The 12,088-nt window shown below is 45.0% G+C and overlaps 1 protein-coding gene across 1 annotated transcript in view; it reads right to left on the minus strand.

The window, feature by feature from the left end:
* ADCY7 (adenylate cyclase 7) overlaps positions 1-12,088 on the minus strand; it is a 441,560-nt gene that overhangs the window by 57,479 nt on the left and 371,993 nt on the right. The window contains exons 18-19 of the mRNA XM_078670626.1: positions 10,959-11,030; positions 10,614-10,783 (exon numbers count right to left, since the gene is read on the minus strand). Coding sequence (XP_078526752.1) covers positions 10,614-10,783; positions 10,959-11,030 — 242 coding nt within the window. The remainder of the gene's footprint in view (positions 1-10,613; positions 10,784-10,958; positions 11,031-12,088) is intronic.

The following is a 12,088-nucleotide window of genomic DNA, read 5'->3' on the forward strand; positions in this document are numbered from 1 at the left end:
CAGGGCTTAGCAGTGAATGGAGGGGGGGCGAAGGGCACCGCTCCTGGAGTCATAGGTGATCCTGGGGATCGCCACCCTTCCAGGGCCAGCTCCTTCTATGTCCTGGGGTGCCCACCCCAGGACACAGCTGATTTCTGTGGCTTAGCGGGAGCTTTACCGTTCCCGTAAAGCCACAGCAAATGATCCACTTCCAGCAAGTGAAAGCTCAGAAGTGCTCTCGCTTTCTGGAAGCGGAACTACTTTCAGACACAGGGAGCTGCATGTCTAGCAGCTATCTATGTCTGAAAGCAAAGCAGTCCTGGGTAAGAGCAGAAAGGGAAAATAAAGGTCAGAAAGGAGCAGAAAGAGGCAGCATAAAGGTCAGCAATGAGCGTAAAGAGGCAATATAAAGGTGAGAAACTAGAAGCAAGAGGCAGAATAAAGGTCAGAAAAGAGCATAAAGAGACAGAATAAAGGTCAACAATAAGCAGAAAAGGTAAAATAAACGAGAGAAACGAGCAGAAAGAGGCAGAATAAAGGTCAGCAATGCGCAGAAAGAGGCAGAATTAAGGTGAGCAGTGAGCAGAAAGAGGCGAATTAGATGTCAGAAACTAGCAGCAACAGGCAGAATAAAGGCCAGCAGTGAGCTGAAAGAGACAACATAAAGGTCAGCAACAAGCAGAAAGAGGCAGAATAGAGGCCAGAAACGAGCAGAATGATGCAAAATAAAGATGAGAAATGTGGAGAAAGATGCAAAATAGAGATCAGAAACTAAAAGAAAGAAGCAAAATAAAGGCCAGTAACAAGAAGAAAGAGGCAGAATAAATGTCAGCAATGAGCAGAAAGAGACACAATAGAGCTGAGAAACTAGCAGCAAGTGGCAGAATGAAGGTTAGAAACAAGCAGAAAGATGCAGTATAAAGGTCAGAAACAAACAGAAAGAGGTCAAATAAAGGGCAGAAATGAGCTAGCTGAGATCATTGGAGGCCTGTCCCCTTTTGTCAACTACTCTGCACAAGGGTCACCTGGGCTAGTACTGTTTGGGGATGAACTCCCCTTGGCTACTGAGGGTCATTGGGGACCAGGTACCCTATTGTTGCGATAAGTAAGTCTTTCACAGTCGGATTGCTGAAACAGCAACGGAGGCCCCACCCTCTTTCTGAACCATTCTGCACAGGGGCCTCCTGGTGCAATACTGGTTGGGGGAGGAAGTCCCCATCGCCGCTGAGGGTCGTTGATGGCCTAGAACCCCTATTGTTGCTATATAACTAAGTCCTCCACAGCCAGATTGCTGAGACATCATGAGAGGGCCCGCCCCCTTTCCCAACACTGCACAGGGGCTTCCAAGCATACTACCGGTTGGTGGATGACGTCACCTTACTACTCAGAGTCGTTGGGACCAAGAACCCCTACTGTTGCGACAAGTAAGTCCCCCACAGCTGGATTGCTAAGACGTTGGAGACAAAGATTCACATACTCACTTATGCACTAATACACTCACTGACCTATTCAGTCTCTCACGCATCCACTCACAGACCCACTCAGACTCTCACGCATCCACTCACAAACCTACTCAGACACTTGAGCCCCCACTCTCACACCCATTGAGACACTCACGCACGCACTCACTCACACACCCACTGAGACACCCACTAGGACACTCAGTCACACATTCACTTTGAAAGGTTACAGTTAGGAAATAACATTAAAAAAAAGAGTAGAATTCACTGAAAAAACAAAGGGTACAGGGAAGTTATAGTTAGGAAATAGAATTCTAATAACCCTAGAAATTCCCTTAAAAAAACCAAAGGTCACAGGGACGTTCTAGTTAGCAAATAGAATTATACAGCACTCCGATATCCACTCACACATCCAAACAACCACTGACAGACGTAGTCAGAAATCCAATCATTCACCCATACAATCACTCATGCATGCCATCACACAACCATACAGCCACTCACAAACCCACTCACTTATACAGTCACACACCCACTAAGATCACAAATTAGAGATAGAATCACTCATTAGAAGTGCAACTAGAATACTAATCTAACTTTTGTAATAGGTTAGCATATATGTTTAAACTCCATAAACTCTTAAAAACACACTCACTTGATGATGTCATCAGTGATGTCACTGACCATTTTATGAGTGATGTAATATGTGAGGTCAAAAGCAGTGCACTGTGGAGGTGTAAATTATAGTTAGCTCAGGTAATTATAACTGCTGAATTTCTATGGTTTTTGTACAGGTGAAATCTGAGCCTAACTATAACATCCCTGTAACTTTGGTTTTTTTCAGTGAAAAATAAATGATATTTGGGAGGCGCTGGGGGCGCACAGCGGAATGGCTGCCTGAAGAGACAGCTCCGCCGGGCAGACACCAGTCTAGCTGGAATAAATCGGCAAAACGGACAACAAATGATGATACAAATATAGCGTTGTGGATGGGAAGATGTCAGGCGTTAGAAGAAGCATCTGAATTGTGAATGGTGGAGTAAGTTCCGGAGATCCGCGTCACCTTGACCCAGGGCGGACGGCAGGCAAAATGGCGGCAGACGCTGGCAGAAATGACTGACCATAGACGGACCCGGTAAGGATCGTGCTATGTGCTACCACGGATCACCCTAACACGAGAGGAGACGTGACCAGAGACTGGGCAGGAAACTTGGCGGTGTCCTGTAAGTAGAGAGAAAAGAAATAGCGCGTGGGAAGTAGCGCTGACACTGCCGGGCCGACTAAGACAAAATGGTGGCGCACATATCCTCGCCCGACCGGTTACCAGTTATCGGGATGAGGGATCACAGTACCCGCTAACAGTTTACAAGATCTCACTGGAACTGCGAGCGGGAGATGCGCGACGGCAGCTAGGGGTGGGAAAGGAGTGGTGGTAAAGCGACGGCGAAGTACAAAACGCCTGCAAGATATACCTCTGTGGAGAACGAGGAGGAGCTGCGAACTGATCGCGCGGTGGCGGGACCTGACATTTCCAGTGAAACGGAGGCGGATAAGTATGGAGATTACTGGCGCCACACTGACGTTCCGGTTTATATGAGGCCTTCTAGGAGAGACACTAGCGGGCGCATACCAACGGTATGGTGAACCTGTGCGCAACCTGCCCCCTGAGCGATCCTGCAGTGTGTCCGATGCACGTGTCATATGCGGAGATTAGCTGAGGTTCCCAAACGACCACATGAGCGCTGGATTTATAGCACTAGAGCTGTGTTGCCGGAGAATTGAGAAAACTGTATGTATGTAGCTGATTGCGGCAATGAGTCAGTGTGAGAGCCTTCCCTTACATAATTGAATCAGAAGACAGCATAGTGCCTGGTGGAGTCGCTGATCACGTGGAGAGGTATATAGCGGGCGCCATATCTAACTTTCCAACTATTGCGAAGGATTTACCGGGATGGAATCCCGAGCAGGAAACTACAGCACGCTTTACCGCATATAGCCCGCAGCCAAGCGAAATTGAGCGCAACTGCTGGATTTACAGAGGTCGTAGCCCCCTTGGCTGAGCGTGCAAACCATAGCAAATCCTTGAGAACACACAGACCTCCCCTTGTTACTTGAGACCTGAGATCTACACAGTGGTGACTGAGGGTGACCTCCTACTGCAAGGCAGGCAGTGTTGGAGGATCGCAACTGGGCGGTCATCCTGTGAGGACCCCATACGAGTACATCATGGGGAAACCTTACAAACAACAACCAAAGCTAACTTTTGAATCCCGCAGAACAACAAGAGGCCCTAATGGACAAGCGGAGGAAGAGCACGAGGCGGATGCACCTGCAGAAAGTAATATGGAGATCATCTTAAAGTCCAAACAATCCAACTTGCAAGACATCAACGGGAAGCTTGATCATCTCACGTGTAGGATGGATACCATGGCTGCAAAAATGGACAAACAGGGTGAGAGGTTGGAGACAGCTGAAAACCGCATTTCGGCAGTTGAAGACGAGGCGCATGAGACAGCGGGCAAATGCAATGGTATGGAAAAAGTACTTGAGGTGATCATAAGGAAAGCTGAAGAGTTGGAAGCCAGGTCCCGCCGAAATAATGTAAGGATAGGGGGCTCCCGGAATCAACAAATACAGGCCGCATGGAGCCCTTTATCGAGTCATTGTGCAAAGAACTGTTTGGTGAGGAAGCATTCTCCCCAATCTTTATAATTGAAAGAGCGCATAGTTCCTTAGCACCGAAGCCACCGCCAGGTGCTCCACCAAGACCTATTGTGGCTCATGTACTGAACTACCGGGACCGCGACAATATACTTCGACTCACCCGAGAGAAAGGCCAGATCAACTATCAAGGAAACAAGCTTGAATTCTATCCGGATTACACTATCGCAGTACAGCAGGCACGCCGAGAGTTCGCTACGGCTAAAGCCAAGTTGAGGTCCTTACAGATAAACTATGCCATGCTCTATCCTGCACGCCTCAGGGTGACATGGGAAGGGAAAACAACAATACTGGCCACTCCTAGGGCGGCACAGGAATTTATCAAATGCATAGCAAACTCGTGCAAAACCGCAGAAAGAAGGGAGCAGCAGCAGGAATCCGACTAATGGACTGACTAAAGAGGAGGTCCTACGTGCAGCGGATGCAAAGACCCACAGTGTTCTTGTCAGCTGACATGGCGTACTGATTCCTGGTAAGACTGTATGGTTGCCAATTGTTGTAGATTAGGAGGGTGAATGAATGTAATGGACAAGACGCTACACAGTTGGAAGTGCGGAGTCCTACGCACGAGTGCAGCAGACAATGGCACCTGGAGGTGAAGTGCGCCAACCTAAAGACTAGCCGAAAGTAATCTGAGTGATGCAGATACATATTGGGACTAGGATATACTGACAGAGAAGCAGGGTGATTTGGGCTGGTCAATAAAGACAAGCAACGTGGAAGCCAGCTGGGAGATCAGTTAGGCGAAGTACGCAGAATGGACACAGTATGATCACGGAAGCCTGACTGGGTTAAGGGAGGTTAAATGGGATAGATACTATGATCTGTGTAACTGTTTTTACTAACGATTATGATCTCGTAAACACCAGCAATGCGTTTGTCAGGAAAGGATGGGTGGGTCATGCACATTTGATGCGGTAAGGTATCGTCATACTAATTAGCTTATTAAGGGGATGATGTTAAATTGTACGCCTGACTATTTCCTGAAGCAAGTGTCGGTATAACAAAAAACACGCTAAAAAAAACCAAGGTCTGCCCCATCCATTAAGTTGGATGGTGTAGTGCATCCTCGGTGGACCTCCACATGGGTGATCCCCTTACCAAATTTTGATGTGTTGGGGTGTTACTGGGGAGATATGGCTTTGGCAGAATTGGGTTGCTGAAGTGGGTGGGGGTGGGTGGAGTTGGGTATTTGTTCCAGTTAGAGGACCAAAGCATTTGAGATGCATTGCTGAGATTCATGTTGTACTGCAGATCTGCGTTACGGGTGCTGTACCAATGAAGGTTTTCTTAAATGCTGGCACCGCTCCACCTAGCACCGCTCCAATCTGTCCTCAACCTTGCCGCCAGACTTATCTCCGATTGTAAAATATTCGACCACATCTCTCCGGTCCTAAAAAACCTCAATTGGCTCCCAATAGAACGTAGATCCACCTACAAGATTGCATGTATCACGCACAAAGCCCTTCACCTAAACACCCCCTCCCACCTGGCTGAGAAACTGCAAAAAGCTGGATGGTTCAGGTCCCTGAGGAGCACAAACTCCCTTGTCCTAATCCCTCCCAGACTCAAGCACAAAAAAAACCAATCTCGTGGTTTTTCTGCGAACGCCCCCATGATCTGGAACTCTCTCCCCAAAGATCTTCGATGCAACCCCTCCTACCCTCTCTTCAAAAAAAGACTGAAAATACTCCTTCACAACAAATATTGGGGAACCTAACCTCACTGATGTCTGACTCTCTAAACTGCTTGCTTCCCGATTCTCGCCTCCTCCTCAACCCCTTCCCCGCCTCTCATTCTGCCTCTCCCCTTTTCTTCACTCCCTTCTCCCTCTGAACTTCAACACCCCCTCCCCCTATCGATCTCCATCACCCCTAAACACCCAGCACATTCTATTACCCTATTTTACGTAACTCATGTTTCAATGCACATTGTTGTACTTTATTGTAATTGTTTTACCTATCTTGTAAAGCGCTCTCATACCCCCGGGTCCAGTAGCGCTACATAAAACCTTGGAAATAAAATAAAATAAATAAATAAGACAATGTTGCTATGAATTTACTGTGGAAGTATGCAATCACATAGGATGAGTAATAGGGACGTGCCTTTAAGTCAACTGCGTTTAAACCTCCTCACTTGGAATGTCTGCGGATTTACAAATCCAAAGAAAATAAGGCAGATATTCGCTTGTTTAGATAGGTGGGGAATAGACATAGTCTTGCTGCAAGAGACCCACATAGCCCCACACACGCACACTACTATAGGCCAGAGATGGGCAGAAACAACACACGCTGCAACATATTCCTCCTATTCCAGAGGAGTAATGACATTGGTGAGGAAGGGTACAAATTTTAAAGTGAACCGCACAATAATAGATCCGAATGGGAGATATGTACTAATAACAGGGATATTGAGGGGACAGAGGATAACACTAGCAAATATATATGGGCCAAACGTGGATGCACCTGAGTTTTATCAGGAACTATGGAACCATATGCAGGAACTACGGGATACAACGATTCTATGGGGTGGAGACCTTAATGTAGCTTTGAATGAGCAAGTTGATAGGTCAGGGAATTCTACAGAACCGCATAGGAAAGCAGGGGCGAAAGTGCTAGATATAAAGGTGGACCTAAAAATTAGGGATATCTGGAGGGAAAGACACCCAGACACTACAGGAGCGACACATATAAAGGCAGCACATGGAAGTTGGTCACAGATTGACTATTGGTTGGGGTCAGACAACATATCGTTCTGGACTAAGGAAGTGAGAACACTATCTAAAACCCTATCGGATCATAATCCAATCTTTATATCCCTTCAGATTAAGCATTATTCCCCTCCTCCATTTAGCTGGCGGTTTAATGCTAAAGCACTTACAGATACTGTATATGCGGACACAATAGCCAAAGCAATCAAAGATTTTTTTAACCAAAATGAAGCCACGGTTGACGATCCAGGCATTCTCTGGGAGAACTTTAAAGCCACTCTGAGAGGTGTATGCATAAACATGACAGTAGGGATATTAAGGGATATTCGACAGCAACTTGCACGATGTGAAACCCAGATGAAAGAGCTTGAGACAAAATATGAGCATTCGAAGGATCCCAAATTGCTGGGGGAGTTAAGACAAATAAACACAGAGCATCAGTCGTTCACAGAGGATGAGCGCAAATACATTTCCAAACGATCTAATGCTAGGAAATTTGGCGAGGGAGGGAGACCAGGTAGAGTACTGGCGGCTAAGATTTGTGAGGGGAAAGGCCCGCAATCAGTCTTGCAAATACGGGGAGAGGATGGAGCTGTGATTACGGATACGGAGGATATATTACAAGTCTTTGTACAAACTTATAGGGAGTTGTACAAGTCGCAGTTCACTGCACAGCCTGAGGAAGTGTTCAAATATCTAGAAGATGTGGCTATTGCATGGCTATCAGACAATCAGAGGACGTATTTATCACTGCCAATAATGGTGGAGGAAGTTACAGAAATCATACAATCATTGCCGAATGGCAAAGCCCCCGGCCCGGATGGGTTTACCTGCGAATTCTACAAAGCACACGTAGACATGTTAGCTCCCCATTTAGTAGCTATGTATGGTAATGCTTTCGATCAGGCAGTACTCCCTCCGACATTACGGGAAGCAGTAATAATAGCCCTCCTGAAGCCCACTAAAGACCCCGAGACGTGTGAGTCATACAGACCTCTATCATTGATCAACGTCGACTCTAAGATATTGGCTAAAATTCTGGCAGTACGGTTGCAGCCGCTTATGACAAATTTGGTCCTCCCGGACCAATCAGGTTTTATTCCAACCAGGGCCACCTCACATAACACCAGAACCCTCTTTGCACTATCCTACTATTTGGTACCCAACACCAAGGCAGTGGCGGTTATGTTAGATGCCGCTAAGGCCTTTGATTCAATAGAATGGTCGTACCTCCTGACGATACTGGAGCGGATGGGTTTCCCCCCCGATATTCACGACATGGGTGAAGTTACTGTACACAGACCCAGTAGCTAGAGTGCGGGTGAATGGGTATATATCGGACCAATTCACTATTGCGAGAGGGACACGGCAAGGATGCCCCTTATCACCTTAATTATTTGCGTTGGCATTAGACCCTTTAGCTTGCCTAGTGGGCCAAAAGCACAAATGCTCTGCTCTGCAATTCCCCTCTAGGCCTCTCCACATAGCATTATATGCGGACGATATGCTCCTGTATGTTTGCGATCCTGAACAACATCTGGCACCACTTTTGAGAGAATACATAAAATTTGGCAGACATTCTGGCCTTCAAATAAATTGGGCCAAATCATCAATAATTCCCCTGACGGACACCACACAACCGCATACAACTGAATTCCCATTGGATTGGCAAACAGATCCCATTAGGTATTTAGGGATATGGTACCATCAAAATCCTGAAGTGGTCATACGCACGAACTATGGGAGGGTGATCTCCGTACTAGAGGATAAAATTAGCAGATGGATACAGCTACTGCTTTCCATAGCTGACCGTATTGCGATTGTGAAAATTAACATCTTACCTAAACTCCTTTATTTAATAATATTCCCATCCCCCCTCCGAGAGAAGTGTTTAAACGGATTACATCGTTAGTGCTCAGATTAATTTGGGCAGGTAAACAGGCGCGGATAGAACTTCAAACATTAACACTCCCATATGCCAGGGGAGGCTTCTGTGTTCCGGATTTCCTCTTATATTACCTGCGTGCGCAAGCTCAATATGCTACCTACTGGTACCATACGATACCATTCTTAACACACACGGCAGTCAAAGAGGGGGACGCATCACCAATTCCCTTGACAGCCATAATAACGCATAGGCGGCCGCCACTGCTTGCTGAAGATATTAATACTATAGACGCTACCACTGATGCGTGGCGAAGACTGGGACAGCTGGCGCACAAGGTACCGTTATATGCACCAACACTACCACTACACTATCACCCAGAGCTATCAGTCATAGGGGAGAAAGTAGGTATGGACTTACTACACCAGGTGGAGATTGACAAATTTGGCGACCTTTATAAGGAGGGCAGATTTCGCCCATTGCAGGACCTTACTTACATTCACAATCAAACATCATTGTTGCAATTCACATATTATAGGCTGCAAAGAGCAATTAAACAGTTATATCCTGACTACCCTGCTGAACCAGCCAGTTTAGATACCTTCCAACTACTTCTGACATCGAAGAATACAACACATCTGGTCTCTCGCTTATACTCAGTAGCACAGAATGAAATACTGTACACAACTAACAGGGCGATGGAGAGATGGAATGCGGTACTACCTGAACCACTAACTGAGGAGGAATGGCACAGTGCCTGTGCATTAGTTCAAATGCTCACACCTAATGGTAATCTAAGGCTTCTGCACTTCAAATATCTGCATCAAACATATTATACACCAGCAAAACTCCATCGATATGGGTTACGAGCAGAGGCAAGTTGTAAAAGGGTCGGTATTGAAGTGGCTGATTTTATACACCTAGCCTGGAACTGTTTGAGGATACGGGAGTATTGGAAGGAGGTCACCTCTACTCTTACAGTAATGGTGGGAACAATGATTGGTTGCAATATAAAGACCTGTTCATTGGGTATTCTGACAAATGTGAGAGCGGTGAAGCAAACATTTTGTGTGATAGCGTTGCTACTGGCCAAACGTCAAATATCACAAAACTGGTTTGACGGGTATACCAAGTGTTCCACAATGGATACGTGACATGGCTTATTGTAGAGATACTTTATTAACCTACGAAGAAGAATTGCCGGCAAGGTCCCGTCCGAAAGATTATTGGTTCTTTCTTACAGATTATGTACGTGATACTACCATGGTCTCAAAGGTGTAACCGATAATATGTCTCACTCCTTAGGTACAACGAACTGTAAGCACAGACTGCCCTTTACATTTGCTTTTTCTATTTTGAAAATGTATAGATTACAGATGGATAATGAATGCGGAAATGTAATGGTCCGATTTCCTGTTCAATATGTATTTTTGGATTTGACAAAACTTTAATAAACAGATAAAAAAATGATATATATATATATATATATATATACATAGATACACACACACAATGGGTTCCTATTGTGGTATTATGATGTGTGTGTATATAAATAGACATACATAATAACGTCACACTGGGAACCTGACCTATGGTACAAAATAATGACATGCAACAGTGTTGAACTAAACTATATTGTTAAGCTAAGTAGATGTGGAGTTGAGAAAAGTAAATCTACAGTGACCTATATACATATTTACCTTGATGATAGACTGGCAGGTTTTATTCTGGGGTAGATATTACACATGCAGTCAAGAGGTCAAATGATAATATACTCCTACATGAATCCTGCCTTTTGCAAGTTTGCACACTACACTTTCTATAAAATAGACATGTGCATTCATAAAGAGTCTCTCACCTGATGTTTCCTAGAGGATCATCAGTTTTAAACAAGTTTTGATGGGTGCGAAAGATGACAACGTTGTAGATGATGAAAGCAGTGGATAGAAGAAGTAGTTTGAGTTCGAAGCTCAATCGAAGAAACACTGAACAAGCGATGAACCCCAATATGCAACTATAAATATAATACTGTAAAAGAGAGTTTAGAATAGTTAATGAACTGCATAATTCACTCATCAATTCACACTTAAAAACAGGTTACAGAATGTAACAACTATACATTCTTGTTGCAGGCATTTGTATGCTATTATTGATGATTTTATTGTCTTCAGTTTCAGAACTCAGAGGTTTTTTTTCCACTCACAGGAACGCTTTGGCAGTCACTGTGGGTTTCAATGCTTGATCCGTTGCAGTTTTGAAGTTTTGTGTTCAGTGGCTAGAAAGTAAAAAAGAGATCTGTCATTGGCACTGGATAGAAGGTGCAATTAACATACACAATGAAGACATAAATTACAGGTTGTTATTAAGGTCCTTTTGTAACTATTGTTGGTTTTTGGGAAAAGAAGTGTGTATGAAATGTTCTTGGCAGAGTGCCTTGGGAATGACATGCTCTTTTAATCAGAAAGCCAGTCTCAGCACAGACGTCATTGGAGAACTGTCATCCACGCTGCTCAACTGAGCAGACCACAACCATTTTTAGGTCTGGGGTTTACAGCAGACCTGTCAAAAACATATTGCTTACAATATACGTGGAGTGGGCTTTGGGCTTGCCCCTATCAACCATTGTCTTTCTTTGAACACCCTTTTTCAGCCAATGGCTTGAGACCTGGTCAATCATGCCATAGCTCAGCCCAGTAGAGTATTCATCTCTCTTGTAATGCTTTTGTCTGTGTTCTTCCGCCTCCACTCGATTGGCTCTCCCTGAACTGCGTGAGGGACTACTACATCTATAGTCCTCTCTGTTGGCTCTTGCTGGCTTCCTATCCTGTGTCTTGCTCTTATAGGTTGACGATGCACTTGTGAGCACATTTAATCCAGATCCACTGACTACGTCAATGCTTGTTAAGACTGTCAACAAAGGTGCAGAGCTGTCTGACAATTCTTGTAGTTACGCTGATATCTTACCAACAAACTGAATAGGATTAAGTGTCTGGAGAAATGTCAATTAGCACTATTCTTTAAATCAATTTCAAAAACAGACTCTAAATACCTACTAGAATTCACTAGTTCATTTCATCCACTATACCATGAAGGAAAACAGAGCTGTGGTTTCTACTCTACATCTAATGTTTTCGCTGGGATTCTCAGTTACTACCAAACTCTACCTTAGGTCCTAAGTGTACACATAGGGTGCAGTGTTGCAGTTTGCACTGCAGCACACCTTTAAATCGGTGCAGTAGGTGCAGACTGGGACATCGCACTGTATTACAGTCAATGTGCTGTGCACAACATGGCCACAAACTTGCACCTACTCTGGGGACAGCGCATTAGTGA

Source organism: Lissotriton helveticus, chromosome 12, assembly GCF_964261635.1.
Source record: "Lissotriton helveticus chromosome 12, aLisHel1.1, whole genome shotgun sequence".
NCBI classification, from domain to species: domain Eukaryota; kingdom Metazoa; phylum Chordata; class Amphibia; order Caudata; family Salamandridae; genus Lissotriton; species Lissotriton helveticus.